Genomic DNA, 24,784 nt, shown 5'->3' on the forward strand with positions numbered 1-24,784 from the left:
ACACTAGTACAGAAAACAAACGGCAGAAACGCACAGAAACACACAAGCGGGTAAAAAACGCAGGCAGGTACAAAGGGTCTGAAACATACGCAAGTAGGGAACAAACACAAGGAAACCAGAACATAGACAGGAACGCATGGAGCAGATTTGAGGAGGGGAGCACAGAACAAGCAGACATACCGCAAGAATCCAGCACCTGAGTCAAGGAAGAGGGCAACTTAAATAGACCACACTGACGAGACACAGGAGGGCACCATGAACAATCAGGCCACGGAAGGGGAAGGGAAAACGAGACAGCCAGAAAACAATGATTAGACAATTGGAAACAATCATACAATTAACACAGGGGGAGCAGGACACAGAACAGGAGTGCCGCCATCTGGCGGCCCAACAGGGAAAACGCAGACAGGAACGCAGGACCATGACACAATGTAGACACAATAACATTTAAAATCTGTGAGGTAGCAGTAATAGTGCTATATGCCTGGCCCTTAAGTCAGATTTAAAAGAGCTCAGCATTGAGAAGCTAGACAAGAAAGCTTAAAGGTGACCATATACTAGTGATTCCAGTGTCTTTGCTTGACAGGAAAATTCAGAAATGGGTTGATACTTATTTAAGTTAATTTTGTCACAACCCTTATGCAGAGAAGGACATTATCTATTTTCTATAATTTCATAGGACAAGAGGTTTAGGTTAAAAATATGAGCTATATAACCTTAAATTAGTATGGCTGAGAGCTTAAGGAAATATGGATCCAAATAATCTTCACTGGTTGATTTTTTCTAATAAATAGAAAGAAGTGCATCAAACATCGCACAGTAACAAAAAAAAAGTTGCCCAATTGGGCGGGAATCCACCCCATCAATCCTGGGCAGTGATCACTAAAACCAAGGTCAAACACAACTCTGATTACATATCTCTCAGGTCTGTTACAAAGGATGAGGTCAAGTAAGGTGGATTTATTCATATCTTTAAGATTGGGACATGTGGGTTCAGTTATTAATTGTATTAATTAAAATTAAAACACAGTTCTTTGAGGTTACTAGATACATCACTCAGCCAGTCTAAGATCAGGTCACCCATTATCACCACCCCTTAATCAGCAAAAAGAGAAGTAGCTCTGATAACTTTTCAGTTTAATCATCAGGAGCTGAGGGAGGCTTATAGACCCCTATCCCAATAATATAGTGATTTTGACATATATCAAGTTTCAATGAAATAAATTGAATGTAATGTTAAACTTTATGTCAGAACAAATCAGCACCACACCAAATACAAAGTAGCCAACAAATTTCAAACTGGTTGCAAACCGTAGCCCTATAGTCAGCAAAACAAGGAATATGATTCGCTAAACAAATTCTGAACTAAATGAATGGAAGACGTGCGCGATGCATTGTAGGTTCACTACAGCAAGAGGGAAGTTCACAGCTAGCAACAAATAAGTCGTTTGTGTGTCACTGGCATATGCACCTAGTTAGCACGTTAATGTACAGTTAATGTGTAGCTCTGATGCTACATCAGAGCTGCTGTTGCCAGCTAAGCAAATGTATTTGCTCCGAATTACTACCTGTCCTAACTACTCTACCGGGATACTCTTCCAGAGTCAGCAGCCTATGTGATATAACATCACTCGCCTCCTTCTGGCTATCAAGACAGCAGCATGTCTACGTAGATTCCCAAGTACATGCTCCACGTTTTAACCCCGTAAATCTCCCTTGTTGTCTAATTTTCCGCGATCTACTACTAATCAAATCTCTCAAAATATCGTAGTAAATAATGTAATGTAAAGCAACTAGCTTCATTGATTCCTTTAAAAGGGTAACCTGGCGTAGGTGTAGAATTCCTCAGCAATGCGCGGTAAGCTATTTTGATTTTAAAATTTTCAATTGTAATTAGAAATTGCATTTTTATTGAAAAGGTCAAATTAAAAGGAGATAGGCAAGGACAACATGCAACTGGCAAATTCCTCGGTGCAGAACCCTAGCGATTCGTAACAGAGCGTGTTTGTGAGGCGCTGCGGAGCTAAATGACTGAGGCAGTCTCTCAGGCTACGGGCGGCGTATTGACTGATCCCACCAACAGGGGCTTCTATGTAAACTGAGGCTAAACAAATACAGATGAGTGAGTCTCCGAGCACATTCACAAAAATGTTGCCAGTGCTGCAAAGACCACGGATGACAGCACGAATCACCGGGAGCAGCACGCACGGACACACGCGACAGACAATGTGTATTTTCTAACAGATTCGTTTGTAATTTTAGTGGGCGATACATAGCAAAACAGTTCAATGAACTAATCGCTTGTAAACTGATACGTTTTACTTTATGTTTACAGTGATTATAGGATATAGGCTAATCGCCAGAAGCATATCGTTTTTAAATAACCCGTCATCATTTATATAATTTTCTACAGGGTTAAAATGAAGAACACTCAACTTGTTAGTGGGGGGAACTGGAAAACGATTTATGGGAAGGAGATGACAGGGATCAAAAAGTTTAAACGAAAAAGTAGAGATCCCGTTAAACATGTTAACTCACTTGAAAGCTTAATACGTGAGCCTGACATTAATGAGGATTCGACCAGGAATCTCTTGGAAGAGACGAGCAGAAGCAAGAGTTTAGAGAGACTTAATGACCGGGAGTCTGATGTGGACCGCAAAGCGAACCCCAGAAGAAACTCTAACACGGCTATCGACATGAGAGTTAGTTCTTTATCTTCCGTGACCGGGAACCTAGCTTCTTCTCAGTCGCAGCCGTCGTCTCCTGCTCCTGCACAAGACACATCCAGAAACGCATCGCCGCTGGTCACCAGCTTTGACCATCAGCAGCCGTTTGCGCCAGATCGTCCTTACCAGTCGCGGATTGTACTGTGCCAGCGTTTATCAGAGAGATCTTTCTCGTCAGTCCCGCAGGCATCTTACATCAATAATAACGACGAGGCATCGCCTAGGAAACGGCTGGGAGAAACGTCTGGCGTCGTCACTGAGATCAAAGCCATTCAGCAGACACGGAGGCTGCTGGCAAACGCCCGAGAGAGGACCCGCGTGCATACCATCAGTGCCGCCTTTGAGGCGCTAAGAAAGCAGGTATTTCCACTGATCAGAGGCCCTGTAACCCTATAACTGAGCGAGCATACTGTACCATATCTCGAAATTTTTCTAGTTTCATGTTAAGTGTAAAGAATGTAGGCGTACATCGATCCTTTTGCAAAGTGCTTTGCTGTAGAAATGCAAATGAACATCATGGAATTGCTTTTGAAAATACATTTATCCAAAGGTTTATTATTGTTATTATTTCTTTTTACATCATTTTCATTATTTTTTTCTTTAAATAAATATTGCAGTCTGACAATGTGCATGTAACATGAAATAGACAAACGTGCACAAAAAATGTTGGCTTGGTACTTAGTAACAGTAGATCAGGTAAAGTAAATTCAAATCTGTCATAAATTTGAGCGATGGTGCCTGCATTCCTAAATGTTTCAGAAAATCTGGAAAATTGCTCAAAACACATTTTAAAAAGCTCTCGTACGATATATTTCCTAACGGACCTCTCAGAGGACCCCTAAAATAGTTTTATTCCCAATTCTGGCATAAAGTCAACAAATTACAGCATGAAGAATTTGAGGAAAAAAAGGTTTTAGGATATGCATTTGTCCCAGCAGCTGCATACCCCTTACAACACACAATTGCCATCTGATATTAACTCACACAGTAAACATAAATATGGAGGGACAGTCTCAGTGCAAATTGTAGCATTTACTAAAAAAACTCTGCTTCTGTGCTTGCAATCATAATCTAAATATAGTTAGGCCTTGTTATAACTCATGATATTTGATGATAATGATAAACAGTGCTTATTCAAGCATCTACCAAATATAAACTAACAATATTCTGTCAGGCTTCTTTGATTTTTCTTCATTAAATTGTCAGGAAGGTAGCCTATAAGTGAAGGTGTTTGCTGCTTTAGTGTCATCTGCATGCCATGCTTATAGCAACGTTTAAAAAACATCAAGTTTCTTTATTATAACCCCCCTGCTCCACCTTCAAGACCTCACCCTACCCCAAACCTCATTCATCCCCACCCATTTAGTGCACTAGGAGACAAATATAAACATGAATGCAGATATTTATTTTCAAATGTTAATTCTTAACAGTTCAAAATGAGCAAACTAGTAAGATGCATTTTTGGATAGCATGTGTGGTCATGCAAGTAATTGTAGTGAGAATGAGCACATTTTAAATGCTCAAATGCCCAAGCCAATGCTTTCTACAGCAAACATTGCAAACTGATTTTTTCCCCATTATTATTTGTTCAGCTTGATTGAGCTGGTATTAACTATTACTCGTGATTTGATTAGCAGGTATTTACTGTTAGGCCCTTTAAAAATAAATTTGTGGTCAGTTTGCCCCATAAAAATATTATTTAAGCTATGTAGCTTCATTGTTAAACATAATAGTAGTGCTAATCAATCTATAAATCTGCCTACACTTAGCATTGGTACTCAGTAACTTGTAACATGCATTTGAACTTTTTAAAAGGAGACTTCTCATCACTCATAGCACATTGCAGACTGAAACAACTGTCCAGTTTCATATTCTAAGTCATCTTGGCACATTTATTGTTACATTTTTTTCTTCAATCTTTTCATATTTTTGAGATACTTCACCACAGATATTCTGGTTGCAAGTAGCTATGCCGGCAGTTCTGAAATATAATCTCCTAATATATTTCCTGTGCAGCTGCAGTAGCGTCTTCCTGGGTTTGTTGTTCAGTGTGTTCATAGTTAGCTATGTCACATAGCCCTCAGATGGTGATTTTTCAGCCCTTTCTTTGTTTTTCTCCCTAGTTTTACCTTGCCAATACATTTATTCTATTATGCTATATATTTACTTGTATTAAAGTGTTTTATCCTTATCCGTGTAATGCTCATAATTTTGCCCAGTAGTTGGGTATTATTTTTCGTGTGTTAGATGAATAGGTGCACACAGCAGCCTGCCTCAGTGCTGTTTGCACTGGGGATCACTGTAATACAGATACTGGTCTATTTCTACTGCTCTACATTTATGCTAATGGGTTTTCCCACTTGTAAGCAGATAAAATCTGGCCGTGATGCAAAATCAACAGGTCAACAAGGAGTCTTTAGAAACATACCTTCATCTGACTAATACACATATATAGACACACCACTGGTGTCTTTTTATTCACTGTGGAAAAAACTCTGCTGCTTCTGTTTTACTGAAGGGGAGGGGGAGAGGCGTTAGACTACCCTTGATTTACTGCCCTCAAACTGAGAGGTGCAGTCTTAATCAGCTTGGACAATCCTGATGAGCTGTGTCCTCTCTAGGTGCCATGCTACTCCTATGGTCAGAAACTCTCCAAGCTGGCCATCCTGAGAATTGCCTGCAATTACATCCTGTCGCTGGCCCAGCTGGCAGAGCTTGACTACACCCCTGACCATAGCAACATGAGTTTTGCAGAGTGTGTGGAGCAGTGCACGCGAACACTGCAGGCTGAGGGTCGGTCCAAGAAGAGGAAGGTAAGGGTGTACCTTACCTGGGTAGGGTTTCTATCTGTATATTATATCAAGCCTGAGGGTGCCTGGGTGTAGGTTATATCCAATCCAAAATGTGGCTATCTGTGTGTAGGTTAAATCCAGTCTGTGGGTAGCTATGTGTAGTGTGTGAGCAGCAGTGCAATATATATTTTAGATGGAAGCTCCATATGGATCCTGTGACCTCACTCTGGCTAAGTTGAACCTTACGAACAGAACACAGTACATACCTCTGAGGGAAACCATGTCCAAGCCCAGTGTTGTGGCCTGTGTATACCTACTCACACGAAGATGTTCAGTCTGATGTTGGACTAAATATTAATTGTTATTGTACATTTTCATCATTAGACTGAAGCAAAAGCTCTTATGTATGGCAACTGACTGCATACTCTGTGCATATATGTATACAAATATTAACAGGTACATAGTAAACATGATCAGAACAGTAAGTAATACCAAACACAATGTGATTTGCGGCTAGCCCTGTAAGGTTTGCAGGTATGAATCCCAGGTGGGGCACCGCTTTTGAATTGGCCTGTGTGTGTGTATATGTGTGTGTGTGTATGTGAACCGCCGTGCTGTGTGAACAGTAGGAAAGGGTTGGACAGTCATGGTCAGCCACAGTTCAATCTGACAGGAGGCGGCAGCCTTCCTCTGTGAAAGGCCATCATGGGGTGAGGAACTTGCTCGCTCCAATTAGTCACAGCATTCTTTTACGTCGCTAATAAGCAGCCCATTAAGAGGAATCAACATCAAGAGGCATCTGAGAGGAAATGGGATGTTCAGCCAGCTTTCCTCCAGAAAGGAGAAACAGTGGCTGGGGTGAATAAAGGACTGATTGATGCCTTCTTGTGCACTTTTATGACAATGGGAGTCATGTAAACTGGAGCTGAACTTCCCCCAGTGCTCTCCTGGACCCAGATGTCAGGGCTTGCCATAAATCAGCTGGAATTTTAATGCATGAATAAGACCCAGGCAATGAGGTATTTCATTTCCACATTAACACTTTAACTAGCATCCACCAGCACACTCTCCGCATTCTGTTTTCTCTCATGCGTCTGGTCAAAAGGCTGAGGAGCGTGGGGACATTGGGAGGATGAGTGTTGAACTTTCTGCAAGCTGACCCTTCCAGTAAAAAGATGGCAAAATCACATTATGACAAAGGTCACAGTGTTAAATGTGGAGGCTGATAAAAAGGCATTGCAAATGGGATATTCCAGTATTCACAATACCTGTAAAATCACAGAATTTCAGTCAGTAGTGTAAATGGCACTCCCATGATATAAATCAAAATATTTCCATTAAGGTACTAATGGAAGACTAAGACTAATTCTGATTAGGGAATTTAAAAATTGCATAATGAATTCTGTCAGTTTATAATTATTTCATCAGAATTTTACCTTAATGCAGATATTTTTATTACAAATATTTATGGGGCGGGGTATACAAATATTCAACACAAAGTGTATCACTGTTTGTACAAACGATTATGTGGCAAAACATAACTGCACTCAGGATATGAATGAATTTAAACAGTTTTCTGTAGTTGGTTGATTTTAATATTTTAGCCTGTGTAAATGGGCTATACTGAATGCTAAATCAGTTGTAGACTCAGACTTAATGAATAAATCTTAAATGACGAACACCTGCTCTGAATCACAACTGTTCATGCCCCTGAAATGTCATGTCGTGTAATCCTGATTGAACCATATATATATATATATATATGATACAATTTGGAAGACACATGCTTTGCAGTGTAATTCCTGTGACCTTCTTTGTCCAACAAAATGTCTTTGAGCTTAATTTTTTCCCAATGAAATGTTTCCTGAGCTTATCAGCCAGTGAGAGTCAATGTTTGCATTCATCAAACAACTTCCCAGCAGATATTTTCCTGTTTGTGATACACTGTACTTGGACAAATGGTTTATATTTTTAAAAAGAAAAATAGAAAATAAAAACACTTTTCTTCAGTAATTTACCAGTTTCTGCACCAATGAATCGGATACATTCAGGACTAAAATGTGCCACTTTGTTTTATTAAATAGAATCTAGAAATAGAAATAGAACATAACTAAGTACAGTCATACAGTTTGTCTTTAAAGGTTTCACCTTAGTATTGAGCTCAACTGCATGTGTACACATTTTTCTAGCCCCTCACAGTGTGGTTGCCTTCCATGAGCTAATGTGTTTCCCTAGCACAGGCTCATTCAGTAGGAAACTAGCTGAGGCTTTTTTTTCCTGGCAGTCCCAGACACCAGATGTTCTTAGCGCTAGTTGGGAAGTCCTGCTGGCGCCACTGAGGGCAGAGGGCAGGGGGAAGGCACGCGAGCGAAGCCCACAGCTTTCTGTCTCCACAGGAATTGGCACATCCCCCCAGGCCTGTGCTGGCACATTCCCCTGCTCTCCCTTGGCCATCTGTTCCAAAAAAACACTTTGAAATAAAAAACACTCGTAGTCAGTAGGGCCATGACACTGAGAGCAGCTGTTCCATAGCTGTGTAGGGGGGGCTGCATAGGGGGGGGGGCGGGGGGGGGGGGGGGGGGGGATTCTGGGGGGAGCAGCCGAACAGGGCGGGGGCACTGGGGGGAGCTGGGGGGGGGGGGGGGTGGAATGAAGAAATGCCTTTGTTAGAAAGAGTCTGCAAGTCTGAGGGAAAGCTTTCTGGGGGAAAAATGCAGTATCCAGGCAGACTAAAAGCATTAAAAATAAGCTTCACAGTGTTAGTAATCATTAAAAATCAAGTCAGTCTATGGCTATGGGTCAGTCAGTCATTTAATCCCAGTCATGAAGTCCATCGGTGTAGGATCTATGGTGATATGCCTGTTTTTTAAATTATTATTATTTTATTTTTTTTACTATAAACTGTTCTGTATTTGGCTGTTTTCTTTGGGGCATATGGCTGTGAAGATTAAACGACAAAATAATTCACCCATTATGATCACTGGCTGCAAGGAACATTGCTTTCTAGAGCAGTTGCAAACATGTCCAGGTGTCCACAAAAATATTATAAAACATTACAAATATTATTGTCACTTTAATTAAAGATACTTTTATGCACATATTTTTGAACATACAAGTTACAAAGTATTTTATTTACTGTCACTTTTATTTGTACTTTCATGCATATGTTGTGAACACATTTAATAATACATACTGTTATATTATCATTTAATCTATGCAGTTGGAGTTTATTAATGTTTTTCTAATATAGCCTGTGTATTTTCAGTATATTTCTTGAGATTTGGATAATACACTATAAGATGTATTGAGGGCTTTTTGTAAATGTCAGCCTATATATTATTGGTGGGAGATTGATGTTTCATTAACCCACCAGTCTTTTGATTGGTTTTGTAGTCAGTTACTGGCACAGTCTCGTTCCAAAGAGTTCAATGTTTTATTAGCAAACAACTATAGTTGCATGTCCCTTCTCCCTGGATAAGCCTAGCAAATCTCACTGCAGCCTGATCAGAGCCCTCGGACTGTTCCAGAGTCAGTAGGGGCTTCACTTTAACTTACTCAGGAAAGTGCGCAGTGAAAAGCTGGTGACAGGTGTGACAGCAGGGACTGGCCCAACCTGGACACCCTCCCAAACACCACACTAACTGGGTACATGGAGGGGTTCTTCTAAATATATCCAGGTGAAGCCTCCTCTCTGCTTTGACTCATGTGGTTTAGTGTCTTATTTCTGAGGCACAGTCTTGGTAGTCCAAAAGTCCCATTGACCAAGGCAAATATCCTCACTGGTGTTTGCAAGGCTGTCAACTGTTTTACACTGCTGGACTACACTGGCTTTTTATTATTTATTATTTCTTGATGGGCATGCAGTTTTCTAGCATGAGTATTTTAAGTAATTATCCCTTTCCCATACAGGAACCCTTTACCTGTGAGCAATGGTAGTCCAGATGTAGCATGTACCCTTTGATACATGCCATCATATTTCAGTAAAGTTTTCAACTAAGAATTTTATCAGTAGCTACTTGCATGGATCTGTGCAGCTTTATAATATTGAGTCCCACGTTTGTGCAACATAATATTGAGTCCCACGTTTGTGCAACATACCTAGAGGAAAAACCATTGTATGAAAATGAAAGTTAAAATCATAAAAATGCAGATTTTAAAAAGACATAGATTTTTAAAATACTGGTCTCATATTTTATACAACCTAATATATATTTTAATGAATGATAACTTTTCTATTTTTTCCTTTTGCAGGAGTAGAATGAAGAAAGGCCAGAACAGAAAATTATTTTAAATGAGGGAGATAACTCCCATTCAGAAGCTTCTTACCAGTGAAGTATCTCCACCTACTAGCTTCGCACAAGTCCAAGACTGAGCCCAGTAGGGTCCAATCGAGGGCAGGTTTTTTGTTTCTACCACAGTTGCCAAGGGTCTCTGCCAAGGGCTTTCTGCTCTGACAAACTGTTGTATGCGGGAGACAGAGAGGCGTGTGAAAGTGGATACAATCTGGCAGTGCTGCCACACATAGAATCTGCAGTTTCTATTAGCACTTCATTTTTTTTCTTAATAAAAATCTTTTGTCCTCTATTTTCACAGATTTAATCATTGATAAGAGACAGCCTTGTGACTCCACTCGAGTCATAATGATTACAGCATTACAATGACACACATGACAGTGCTGGATAAGCCGGTTCAACACTTTCACACAGGCAGTACCAAATGAGCCCAGAGCATCATTATACTCTATATATCCTGTACAGTATGTTTCATATTAAGATTCTGGGGATGTACTGCAATATTATCCCTTTTTTTAAGGAACCATTGGGACAGTTCTTTAATATCAGCCACACTGACTGCTTTTAAAAATCTGTATATGTATTTATTAGCTCTGGCTAACATGATTGGTCATTGGTGTTTATGACTGTATGGTATTGTAAGCTTCCAGATTAAAAAAAAAACTGAATTTTTGGTCTTGGTCCTGTTTGTGACACTTGTTTTACTTGTTGCATAAACAATCATGATACTGTTTCTCAGGCAAAGCCTTATGAAACTAGTAATATGTTAATGCATAAAATACAATTTAAGATATAGTATGTCAAGGTATATGATGGACTTTTATATTGGTAGTATTACATGTATGACAACATAATGTAAAATATATTTTACAATACATAAAAAGCATACAATAGGTCATATATTGGACTGGGAAATAGTTTATACACTGAAAAATGGTCCAATTACCAAATATATACAAGTCAATAATGGATAGTGGAGGGGCAAAAATCTAAAATGTCACATTTGATTAATTATAAAATCACAGTAATGTGCTTTTAAATGCAACACAAGATTTGGTTAAACACCAATATTAAGACTGGCTGGAATCAATATCAGTTGAGAAATTTAAATTATAGCAAATGCACTAGTTTCATTGGGTTAGGTTTCTGGGACCACACCTTAGTTCAGTTGTATTTCACTGAAACGTAATATATAAATAAAGAAATTCTCAGACTGAAAAAATTAACCTACACACTGTACATCTTAATGCAATATTTATGGAGGCCAATACAACTGTAATTGTAATTTATCAGCTGAAATGATATGCACAGAATTAAAACAACAAATTCTGATTGCTGATGAAAATGCATCAATACTGTGAATTAGGTTTTCCACTAGCCATTATTGTACTTGCTGGCCAAGGCTTGGGATGGTACTGTGGCGATTTATCTCATCAAGATAAAATGTTCATCTTCATAATGAGTAAACCGTTTTTACTAAAATTCATTATTTGTGTCAAAACATTTAAATGATCAGAGAATAATGCTACCGTCTGAGACAAAAGCAAATTTCCAATGGATGCATTCCAACGATGTTTTCTTTTGCCTCAGCAGTGCCTTCGGAAAGTATTCAGACCCATTCACTTTTCCCACATTTTGTTATGTTGCAGCCTTATTCTAAAATGACATTCATTTTATTCTCATCAATCTACACACAATACCCCATAATGACAAAGCGAAAACAGGTTTTTAGAAATTTTCGAAAATTTATTAAAAATAAAAAACTGAAATATCATATTTACATTCAGGGTATTCAGACCCTTTGCTATGACACTAAAAATTGAGCTCAGGTGCATCCTGTTTCCATTGATCATACTTGTTTCTACAACTTGATTGGAGTCCACCTGTGGTAAATTCAACTGATTGGACATGATTTGGAAAGGCACACACCTGTCTACATAAGGCCCCACAGTTGACAGTGCATGTCAGAGCAAAAACAAGGCATGAAGTTGAAGGAACTGTCCGAAGACCTCCGAGACAGGATTTTGTTGAGGTAAAGATGTGGGGAAGGGTACAAAATATTTTGCAGCATTGAAGGTCCCGAAGAACACAGTGGCCTCCATCATTCTTAAATGGAAGAAGTTTGGAATCACCAGGACTCTTCCTAGAGCTGGCCGCTCGGCCAAACTGAGCAGTCAGGGGAGAAGGGCCTTGATCAGGGAGGTGACTAAGAACCCGATGGACACTTTGAGCTCCAGAGTTCCTCTGTGGAGATGGGTGAACCTTCCAGAAGGACAACCATCTTTGCAGCACTCCACCAATCAGGCTTTTTTGGTAGAGTGGCCAGATGGAAGCCACTCCTCAGTAAACGGCACATGACAGCCCGCTTGGAGTTTGCCAGAAGTGGTTTTCCACCACAGTACCTAAAGGACTCACAGACCATAAGAAACAAAATTCTTTGGTCTGATGAAACCAAGATTGAACTCTTTGGCCACAATGCCAAGCGTAACGTCTAGAGGAAACCAGGCACCACTCATTACCTGGCCAATACCATCCCTAAAGCATGGCAGTGGCAGAATCATGCTGTGGGGATGTTTTTCAGTGGCAGGAACTGGGAGACTAGTCTGGATCGAGGGAATGATGAACGGAGCAAAGTACAGAGAGATCCTTGATGAAAACCTGTGCCAGAGCGCTCAGGACCTCAGACTGGGGCGAAGGTTCACCTTCCAACAGGACAACGACCCTAAGCACACAGCCAAGGCAATGCAGGAGTGGCTTAGGGACAAGTCTGTGGATGTCCTTGAGTGGCCCAGCCAGAGCCCAGACTTGAACCCAATTGAACATCTCTGGAGAGACCTGAAAATAGCTGTGCAGCAATGCTCTCCATCCAACCTGACAGAGCTTGAGAGGATCTGCAGAGAAGAATGGGAGAAATACCACAAATGCACGTGCCATGCTTGTAGCGTAATACCCAAGAACACTTGAGGCTTTAATCACTGCCAAAGGTGCCTCAACAAGGTACTGTGTAAAGGGTCTGAATACTTATGTAAATGTTATATTTCGGCTTTTTATTTTTTAATAAATTTGCTAAAATTTCTAAAAATCTGTTTTTGCTTTGTCATTATGGGGTATTGTGTGTATATTGAGAATAAAAATGAATTTAATCCATTCTATAATAGGGCTGTAACGTAACAAAATATGGAAAAAGTGAAGGGGTCTGAATACTTTCTGAAGGCACTGTATGGTATGTCCTCTCTACATGCAAATACAAATTCACACACACACACATTCAGCAGCGCCTAACATGCTACCAGGCTAGCCACTGGCTTGCTAACGGCATGGGTGCAAACATGTTTCCTGTTGTTTGTGTGTCATAGCTAGCCCATGGTGATTTGCATCTGCAATGTTTGTGCCATACAACAGATATAACAGTATGTGGGGAGGATGGGCCTTAATAATTTTCCCTTGTTTAATAAGCTTGTTTCTGGTCTGATAGCTTTCTCTGCTGTTTCTAATCGAGCATGAGTACCAAAGAGCCTTGGTCTCTGTCCTCGGTTGATTGCTACACTGGTGCCAGGCATGAGATTGTGCATTGAGACAGAACTTGCAAGGCTTTTAGATAGGAGTGGCAATGGCCAAAAAGATGCAGTTTGCCAATTTTAAGGCAGGGACCGTGCTGCTGCAACCATATCTAGGCTTTCTAAAAGAGCATCGTACTCCAATGGTGGTTGGGACAGACAGCAATCTCACTAGTAATCGCCAGACTACTGCAGCAGACCTCTCTGCCAGGAATAATGAGCCCAGGCGCGGGACCCAAGTTCTATTCCCTGGGGTCCAAAAGGACCTTCTGAGAACCCTCTGTTGGACCCTGAAGCCCTGGCTTTAAAACCTGAAGAGTGGGGTCCAGATGCTAACAACAGGGAACTGATGAAGCCTAGGGTCCCTGTTCAATTTTTATTTATTTATTTAACCTTTATTTACCCAGGGTAGGTTCGCTGAGCATGGATGCTCTTCTGCAGAAACGCCCTGCTTCACACTCATACACGTTCACACCTTGGAGCTGCCCAGTACAACCACAATCCTCTATTGTTGGCCACTGAGCAGCTCCACTGGAGGGAGAGAACATTTTTTTAGCCAATTAAATCAGGGGATGATTAGGTGGCAAGTTTTTGCGAGAGCCAGATCTGGGATTTTAGCTAGGACACTGGGGAGCCCTCTACTCTTTGCGAAGAGTGTCCTGGGATTTTTAATGACCATAGTGAGTCAGGACCTCGGTTTAACGTCTCATCCGAAAGACGGCATCTCCTACAGCGCAGTGTCCCCGTCACTGCACTGGGGCATTGTAGTTTATTTGACCAGAGGAAAGATTGCACCCTGCTGGCCCACCAACACCACTTCCAGCAGCAACTAAATGGACTGCATTTATATAGCGCTTTTATCCAAAGCACTTTACAATTGATGCCTCTCATTCGCCAGAGCAGTTAGGGATTAGGTGTCTTGCTCAAGGACACTTCAACACGCCCAGGGCGGGGTTTGAACCGGCAACCCTCCGACTGCCAGACAATCGGTCTTACCTCCTGAGCTATGTCGCCCCAACTCAGTATTCCCTACTAATTTGATTTGGGGGCCCCCCACCGCCTTGGCGCTGCCAATACTCTTGACTATTGTCAATGCTTGATCATTCGCACACCTACTGTAAATCTACAACCAGCCCGTTAACATAATATTGTGTTTTGTATGATTACTAGGGCTGTCAAAGTTAACGTGATAATAACGCGTTAACGCAAATTCGTTTTAACGCCACAAATTTTTTAACGCACGTCAACGCACGTTATGTTATGATGAACATTTGCCCGACCCTTATGCTGCGCGTTCAAGACAACTCAGAACTGGTAAAAAACGAGGTCCGACTTGTGAAAAAAGCAACTGAACTGTCGTAAAACTCGGAATTATAGGTCGGAAATTCAAGATAAATGGCGGCATTTGTAGTTTGTGGTAAGAAAGAAAAATGGTGTAGGCCTATTTAGGCTTTTCATGCATTTTCATTTGGGTGTGTGATTATGTGATATGCGTTAGTATCGTTTATGTTTCCCATTCATTATAGCAATATGTGAAATTTAAAAGTTACGGTATCCATGAGCAACTTTTTTTTGCTAGCCAGCTTAGCTAGAAAACATTATTTTGCTCAGAAATAAATGCTGCAAATGATATAACGAAACACCTGACAGTGATACCATATTTACATTTCAGTACTACTATACTAGTTTCGCAGTTTCACTCTGTTTACTCATTTAATATACTCCTTAAAAATAAAATAAAGCAGCGTTTTTTGTGGGAATCCATGTTTTCCCAAGTAAAACAGCATGAACGCAGTTTTTCACTGTCTGGGCATATTGTTCAGAAGAAGGGAGCTGCACTGTCGTCCGACAATATAAACGGGCTTGTCTGTTTAAGCAACTGGCTCGGTGCAAAGAAATAGTATAGCCTAACTGTTGTATTCAAAGAAATGGAAGTATAGCCTAACTGCAATATCCTAGTTTGAGTCCTAGTTCTGTATTATACTCCCTTTCCACTGTTTCATGCTCACTTTATTTTTTGTTTGTTTTATTTTGTATCATCCTGTTTTGATCCCACATAGTAGAAGGGGATGTTTTTGTGAGCCTTTATTTTCCCCATGTGAGGTTGGACAATTACGTTGTGTGATTTGCTTTAGAAGTGCGAGGGATCCGATCTTTGAGTAATAGAAAATTTAGCTGACCAATGTACCTGTTGTACAATGTGTCTGTTGCGATGCATTGAGGTCCATTGTTTTGTGTTAATGCTTAAAAAAACAGGGGATGTTTTAGTGAACCTTTATAAGTTGGACACACTACATTGTGTGAGTGCTCATATTACTAAGTAATGTTAAATTTAGCAGGTCAATATGCCCATCTGTTGTTGCCTGTTGGGCTTAAGTTTGCCATGTTATGATCTGAGCATATTTTGTTACGCTAAATGCAGTACCTTTAAGGGTTTCTGGACAATATTTGTCATTGTTTTGGGTTGTTTATTGATTTCCAATAATAAATAAACATACATTTGCATAAAGCAAGCATATTTGTCCACTCCCATGTTGATAAGAGTATTAAACACTTGAAAAATATCCCTTTAAGGTACATTTTGAACAGATAAAAAATGTGTGATTAATTTGCGATTAATTGCGATTAACTATTTTAATCGATCGACAGCCCTAATGATTACCATTATCAATTTTATTAGTTGTAGCTGTGTTGCTTACATCATACATATAGTATGAGTACATAGTTGATGGAATAAAATGAGTTTATTTTACCAACATAAATTGTTATACTCAGCAGCAAGCAATTTGTACACAAAACAACTCTTAATCTATAACTAGCTAATTAAGGCATAATGATATTGAAATATAAAAGCAAAGACCCCAAAATGGTAATGTAAATAATGTTAGGCTGTTATCAGTACCATGTTTATGGAACAGAAGCTTATTTTCATTACAGAAATATATACCTTGACAAAATGCTAGTGTTAAATAATGTTATGCTGTGATCAGCATCAAGCTCAGTACAAGAAAATGTTAACTTGCTTTTATTTCGAACCAAATATGAATAGCTATCTATCTACCAGTTGAAATCGAGTTTTAATCTAACACATTAGATAGATTCCTGTAATGTTCTGTGTAAGGACCCAAACGCAGACCAGGGAAATCCAAAAAACGTTGTCTTTATTCAGTCCAAAGTTCAAAGCCAGGTAATCAGAGAGGACGATACAAAATCGAGTTTCCAAAAGAATAGTGGTAAACAGGCAAAAAAATCAAAAACCAGGAGATCAGATAGGCGAAGGTACAAAGGCACAGGCAAAAGAGAAGTCAAAACAAAGCGAAGGCCAAACCAGAAAGCAATCAAACAAAAGGGGCAGGCAAACTCGAAGTCGTATGGAAAAGGCGTCTCAGGAATCTCAATAAACAAAGGCTTACAAAACATCGGCACAGTGAATATGATCAACGTTCTGACAGGGAGCTGGTGGAAAAGACTGACATTTATACACTGGGGAAGGTAACAATCAAGGAGGGGTTACGTGAGTGAGGGCGGAGTAACAAACAACATCCAGGTGAAGAACATTAGGATAACTAATTAAATGACAGGGGACTGACAAAACACGGACTGGAATCACATAGACAACAATGATAACAGACGGCCTGGGTTTAGCAGGTAAAACACGTGCAGAGAGAGAGAGGTGCAGTTAGAGCAAGAGACAGGTGCAGGCAATTGCAGAACTCAGCGTTAGGGCAGACTAGAAAGAAAAGGGGCGGAGCTACAGCGCAGCATGGAAAAGGGGAGAATGGTTAATGTATTAGTATAGTGATCTGAACTATCAAAAACCCAAAACTAGTGTTTGTTAGTCCATTAGTAATATTCACATGTTAGTATATTAATGAGGTTAGTACTTTACAATCTATAAGTTAGTAAGGATTAGTAGAAATTAGTAAAACTAGATATAAGCAGGAAGTAAAACAAGACTGGAAAGAAGGGGGGAAACCACGATCACCCGGAACCACCCGAATTGTGAAATCACGCAAATACAGGAGAGTGAAGCAGCTCAGGGAACACAGACACAGAGACGGCACTGGGGAGACAAGTGACCGGGAGAACGAAAACACTGGGACGGAGGATGTGAAAAACAATAAACCCACAGAAACACAAAACAAACAGTAACAGCAAACAGATACTAATACAGACTACAACAGTACCCCCCGCCCCCCCCCCCCCCCCCCCCCAGGAAACGCCTCTTGGCGTTTTCACTGGTGGCACACTGGAGACAGGACTCGGGACTGGAGCACACTGGAGACAGGACTCGAACGAGGAACAGGACTCAGGACTGGACTCGAACGAGGAACAGGACTCAGGACGGGAACAGGACTCAGGACTGGACTCGGGACGGGAACAGGACTCAGGACTGGACTCGGGACGGGAACAGGACTCAGGACTGGACTCGGAACGGGAACAGGACTCAGGACTGGACTCGGGACGGGAACAGGACTCAGGACTGGACTCGGACGGGAACAGGACTCAGGACTGGACTCGGACGGGAACAGGACTCAGGACGGGAACAGGACTCGGACGGGAACAGGACTCAGGACGGGAACAGGACAGGAACAGGACTCGGGACGGGAACAGGACTCAGGACTGGACTCGGGACGGGAACAGGACTCGGGACGGGAACAGGACTCGGGACTGGACTCGGGACGGGAACAGGACTCGGGACTGGACTCGGGACGGGAACAGGACTCGGGACTGGACTCGGGACGGGAACAGGACTCGGGACTGGACTCGGGACGGGAACAGGACTCGGGACTGGACTCGGACGGGAACAGGACTCGGGACTGAACTCGGACGGGAACAGGACTCAGGACTGGACTCAGGACGAGAACAGGACTCAGGACTGGACTCAGGACGGGAACAGGACTCAGGACTGGACTCAGGACGAGAACAGGACTCAGGACTGGACTCAGGACGGGAACAGGACTCAGGACTGGACTCAGGACGGGAACAGGACTCAGGACTGGACTCAGGACTCAGGACGGGACTCGGGACGGGAACAGGACTCGGACTGGACTCGGGACGGGAACAGGACTCGGACTGGACTCGGGACGGGAACAGGACTCGGACTGGACTCGGGACGGGAACAGGACTCGGACTGGACTCGAGACGGGAACAGGACTGGACTAGGGACGGGAACAGGACTCAGGACTGGACTCGGGACGGGAACAGGACTCAGGACTGGACTCGGACGGGAACAGGACTGGACTCGGACGGGAACAGGACTCAGGACTGGACAAGGACGGGAACAGGACTCAAGACTGGACTCGGACGGGAACAGGACATGGTGGAAACCTGGAAGGGACTATGACACGACAGAAACCTGGACTGGACAAAGACATGGCAGAAACCTGGAAGGGACTATGACACGACAGAAACCTGGACTGGACAAAGACATGGCAGAAACCTGGAAGGGACTATGACACGACAGAAACCTGGACAGGAGAGAGAGAGAGAGGTGCAGTTAGAGCAAGAGACAGGTGCAGGCAATTGCAAAACTCAGCGTTAGGGCAGACTAGAAAGAAAAGGGGCGGAGCTACAGCGCAGCATGGAAAAGGGGAGAATGGTTAATGTATTAGTATAGTGATCTGAACTATCAAAAACCCAAAACTAGTGTTTGTTAGTCCATTAGTAATATTCACATGTTAGTATATTAATGAGGTTAGTACTTTACAATCTATAAGTTAGTAAGGATTAGTAGAAATTAGTAAAACTAGATATAAGCAGGAAGTAAAACAAGACTGGAAAGAAGGGGGGAAACCACGATCACCCGGAACCACCCGAATTGTGAAATCACGCAAATACAGGAGAGTGAAGCAGCTCAGGGAACACAGACACAGAGACGGCACTGGGGAGACAAGTGACCGGGAGAACGAAAACACTGGGACGGAGGATGTGAAAAACAATAAACCCACAGAAACACAAAACAAACATCAACAGCAAACAGATACTAATACAGACTACAACAGATTCCCCCCGTTAAAATTGAAATTTCTCTAGCTAGCTAGTTAGCCAGCTTTCTATTATACATACAACTAGGTGGATTAAGATGTCAAGGCTATTTAGGGATGTTTAATCAAACGTTCCTAAGACAAGACAAGATATGCTACCTAACCTATGTTGTTAACTAACTAGCTAGCTAATGTTAGCTTCTGTTTTCTTCTTCTTTCTTTTCTCTGCTCCAGAAGGATAGCCTATGTCCTTTCAGAATCAGAATCAGAATCTGGTTTTATTGCCAAGTAGGTTTACACATACAAGGAATTTGTTTTGGTCAGGTAGTGCATAACAGTGAACATAAAATAAGATAAATAAAATGGAATAAAATAAAATAAACATGCAACGTGCAATAACATAAACATAACATAAACCGACATTACTTTTTTCTGCTTTTTCCATCGAGGCAGAGGAGAGGACTGTAACCTAATATTAGTCTGACTAAGTGTGCTTGCATCAAAATGCAGTTAACGTCCTTTACAGTGCGCATGAACGTGACAGCAGCTCTGACTGAGGCAGCGGAAATGGATTAAACCAGTAGTGTTAGCTAGCCAGGCCGTTAACATAATATTGCGTTTTTGTATGATTACCATTAACATAATATAATATATTATAAATAAAAATAAAAAAACATTTCAAGCGCTCTTCTGGGACATTTCATGCGCTCTTGGGGGCCCTCTGGTGGCCACAGGGGCCCTAAGCAGGTGCTTAGTTCGCTTATGCGTCGGGTCGGCCCTGCTAACCAAGCCCACACTTGCTTAGCTTCAGCCAGTCGGCAGGAGCAGAGTGCATGGTGGTATGGCTGCTGGCTCAATGGACTAGAGGAACTCTCTATTGGACCATATTCACTTCACTAATAAGCACGGGCTAAGCTGCTAGCCCCAGCGAGGTTAGTGAACCTGGTGAGCTGGAGTTAACAGGAGAGGGGTATCAAACTGGCAGCACCTCTGGAAGGAGAGGCACTGCAGGTACTCCTCAATATAAGCACAGAGGAGTATCCCAAGCCTTAAACCGCTGCATGGTGCAGGCAAGGTGATTCGGTGAAGAAACCTCAATGATTGCTCTCAAGGATCATTAACATGGCAGAGGGCTGAGACCAATGCATATCTGCCAGCAGGCTCGCATCGCATGACTCAACAACCTGAATGAAGCACTGGTCCAAGCAGAGGACCTGGAGGCAATCCTAAATGACTAATTAGTCAATAATGCACTATTCAGTACAAGAGGCAACCAGGACAAAGGATTGACCTAACAAAAGGGGCGGTGACAGCAGCAGGCTGGACAGCAAGATCTCCAGTGCTAGCAGTGTGGGAAAAGGGGACACCTAACCTGGGCATGCAGGGAGTGACCGAAGGCAGAAGATGACAGTGAGCAGACTTTGGGAAACAAGAAAACCTGGCCCTAGATGGGACATTATCAGCCTGTCGGCAGAAGTGCCCCATCACACAGAGGGTAGGCTGTATAACCTCCTCATCCAGAGCAAGGGGTCCCAGTGATGGTGCTCATCGACACAGGCTGCTCCATCAACCTGATCCAGACTGGTCTGCTGCTAAGTAACATGCCCTTCATAGCTATGGACATTCAGCTAGAGACTGAGAAAATAGTGCCTGAGAAAATAGCCAGCATGCATGGTCTACCCCTTCAACTGGGCACAGTCCCCATTCAGCAAAAATTAATTCAGACTGACATCATTGACCCCTGCATCCTGGGCTTGGATGGCCAAGCCTGTGTGGGGGTGACACAGTTACCCTTCTCCGAGGCCGGTGCCTCCCCCCGGCCCACCATCGGCAGCCCTAGTGGGATCATCCAACATGCAGCCAGCACCAGAGGGAAATGCTGCTACAGCCATTTATGTGCTCTCCTGGCTGAAATTCACTGCCAGTTTGCCACAAAAGATAGTGAATGTATCCAGACTAATGTCACCCAAGACAACATTAACACCAGTCCCCATCAGACAGAAGCAGCAATGGCTTTCACCTACACAGCAGGAGAAGGCAGAGGCAAAGATCAGCAAGGTGGCAGCAGGCGTGATCCAACCCTCAGAGAGTTACTGGTCCTCCCTGGTGCTACTGGTGAGAGAAAATATGGCTCCTCACAGTAACTGCATTGACTACAACTACTGAACTCATTGACCAGGAAGTATCATACCGCTTGCCTCATATCGATGATCCACTGGACAGTATTAGGGGCTCCACCTTGGTTAGCTTGCTGGACCTCTGCATTGGCTACTGGCTGGTCCTCCTGGTGGCATTGGCCTAACCCCAAATTAGCATTCACAATCAGCAGGCGTTATGGGAATTCACCATCATGCAATTAGTAATTACCAACAGCCCGACAACATTTGAACTGCAAGGCATTCCAGTATCAACCTTTATGGTGTACCTTGATTACATTACATTACATTATAGGCATTTAGCAGACGCTCTTATCCAGAGCGACGTACAACAAGTGCATGTTGATGACATCCTCATCCACCTTTGACAGTGTTGCAGTGCATCAGCAGAGCAAGCTTTGGCTCAACCCTGCTAAGTCTCAACTGTTCTGGCGAGAAATCAGCTTCCTGGACCATTTTTTGGGAGGAACAGAACACCACCGGCCTGGCGAAAGTGGAGGTTGTGAAGAACCGTCCCACTGCATTATCACTCAACACACAGCTTCCTGGGTCTCACCTTGTACTACCAGTCCTTGGTTTCTGGATTCTCCAGTATCTCCAGTCCCCTCCATGCACTCACAGAGAAAGGGAACCACTTTTGTTAGTCTATGGAGTGTCAGCTCACCACAGTGCTGACCTTGTCTCCATCCAGGCGCTCACCCTGGCTGACCACTCCAAGCCCTTTATCCTGATCACCAATCCAAGGAATGTGGGCTTCGGCACTTATTCCAGCTGGCAGAGGGAGGAGAGAAGTTGATAGCATACTTCAGCTGGGCACTACACAAAGTGTGTCACATGGCTGTTGGGGTGGGGGTATGTCATTTTAGAGTATACCATAGAGGTGAGCATTTCACATACTGTACAATATGACCACACTGCCCTCCAGTGGTTACTGGAGTTTAAGGAGCCAGAAGGTGAGCCTGCTGGATTGAGCCGATACAAAACTTTGACTTTACATTTGAGCACTATTAAGGAAAGAGACACAACAATGCCAATAACCTCTTCCACCACCCTTGTTCCAGTAGCTTTTGCTGTCACTTCCACTGCTCTGAAGAGAGACAGAGTGGCTGAATCCAAATGTCCGCCCTTCACATTAGCGGACTCGACCTTCGCGGACTTCGATCTTACGTACTTTGACTGAAGGGTTCAGAGTCATTACATGAATTCTGCAAGAGCACAGAACTTGGAGGGGATAAATGCACTAATGAGATGTGGATCTGACTGCTAATAAATTTTAAATAATAAATAAATAAATAAATAAATGTCTACAATATACATTTAAGCTATATGAATTCTGTATTACTTGCATTGGAAAACCTCCCTTGATTGTTTTCCCGCCATGCTTTTATTTATTATTTTCTTGTTTTTTCGGTTTTTTTTGCCATTGCTTCCTTTTTGTATTTTATATTGTCGTGTCCTTAATGCTATGAATTTTGGGTAATCCCACTGGTGAAGTCTGGATGTAAGTCCGTATGAGCCCCCTTGCAGACTTTATGAATTGTTGAATTGGGCAGCCCTAGCTGCACTGGACTTCACTGGTATTTGCCTGTTAAGCCCCCCAGCCTGCAAGGGCGGGGAAGACTGGAGAGAAGCACGAGGAACTGGAGCAAGCATTCCAAGTTTTTCAGTTGTCCATCCACACCAGTGTGCTGAGCAAGTTGTCATCTGCCCAAATCCTGAAACTGCAGAGAGAAGACCCAGATGGGCTTGTCTTCCAGTGGGTGCATTTGGGCCAGAGGCCCTCCACCAAGTTATTATCTCCACTCTCTGCAGGTATGAAATCACTGCCTGACCTGGTGCCAGGGGTTGCTATATCATTGATGGGAGAACATCAGGGTAGGTATGACCCACCTGCAGCTCATCTCAATCCACTACCTACAGTGGGTCCACAATGCCCCGGGGTCAGGACACTTTGGGGTGAATGAAACCCCAAAGAGTAATACAGACAGGGACATAAAGTAAGAATCAATGAAACATTTATTGCCAACACATTTTCCTCATATATTTAGGAATGTTGCAAGATGTAATTTTTTTTTTTTTTTTTTTTTTTTTAAGTTTCATGAGCTAGTTTCTCCCAATGCATTAAATTGTGGTCTCCATAATTTCCTGTAAAGTACTCAGTGCCAAATTAAATTTATACAACATATCATTTTTTTAATTTATGAAAACCATACTTCCTTGAAAAATGCAAAATCAGTAGATTACCTGGCATTGTGGTGCTGATGTGTGCATAGAATTTTGAGATTAAACAGATATTATCAAGAAAACATGTAAGACATCATTTCATACATTTGAAATAATGGTATGATTGATAATAGTGCATTTAAGAACTTAATTATACAAGCACTGTTTATTAAATGACAGATAGAACAGCATAAAAAGGAGATCACTATTGCTTAAAAGGGGGCCAAATGCCATTGCTTAAAATAGAATCAGTCTGTTATCTTCCTGCTCTCATATAAAATATATCAGTTATATACCATTTTCATTTTAAGTGCTCTCATTACATTACATTTATTTGGTAGATGCTTTTATCCAAAGCAATGTACAATAGGTGCATACCAAAGGTCATTATAAGATATGAACATATGAAAATTATTCCCTGGGATAGCATTTATTTGGACCATACCACAAACTCACCAATAGTGTGTGCCTGTTTCACTCACACAAGATCTGTGTTGTCAAATGTTTTTCCTAAGTATAATATTGATCGAAGAACCATTGTAAAAGTTTTTTGAGGATCAAGCATTTATTATGGAAGCTCATTATTTTCCAGTGCTTCAGCCGCCCCCACAGGCCTCAGAATGAGAATGAAGCAGGTATTCTGTTGCTGTCCATCAGTAAAGGGGGTCAGTGCGTTAGACTAAATACAGAGCAGCTGGAGTGAATTTCTGACTGGTATATATTCAATGAAAGCACAAACTGGAACAAAAACTTAATTTTTGTTTTTGCTTTCTTTTTTCACCTCCCTTTTAAGGTACAACAAGAAGAGGGTGTTTAAGGTTCTCCCGGTGGCTAGCTATGCCTCAGACCTGGTGTTTGACACCTACCTCTGTTTTGAGTAAGCTCAGAGACCCAGAGCAATAACACGGGATGTAATCGCGCCCTGAATAACTGTACCACTGGAAAACTGGGGCAGTCTGATTCCAGTGCCCCACAAACAGCAACTTCAGCACAGCAGGGGAAACAAAGCAGTTCTCACCCAGAAGTCATTTATGTCAACTGGTGTGGTCTT

The 24,784-nt window shown here is 42.1% G+C and overlaps 1 protein-coding gene across 1 annotated transcript; it reads left to right on the forward strand.

Moving 5' to 3' along the window:
- Positions 1 to 2,021: 2,021 nt before the first annotated feature.
- On the forward strand, positions 2,022 to 10,478 carry atoh8 (atonal bHLH transcription factor 8). Its single transcript, XM_035424351.1, has 3 exons — positions 2,022 to 3,086; positions 5,348 to 5,539; positions 9,770 to 10,478. Exons 1-3 carry the CDS (start codon positions 2,421 to 2,423, stop codon positions 9,773 to 9,775), a joined length of 864 nt encoding a protein of 287 aa, XP_035280242.1. The 5' UTR covers positions 2,022 to 2,420; the 3' UTR covers positions 9,776 to 10,478.
- Positions 10,479 to 24,784: the final 14,306 nt, after the last annotated feature.

This window comes from Anguilla anguilla, chromosome 7 (assembly GCF_013347855.1).
Source record: "Anguilla anguilla isolate fAngAng1 chromosome 7, fAngAng1.pri, whole genome shotgun sequence".
Lineage (NCBI taxonomy): Eukaryota > Metazoa > Chordata > Actinopteri > Anguilliformes > Anguillidae > Anguilla > Anguilla anguilla.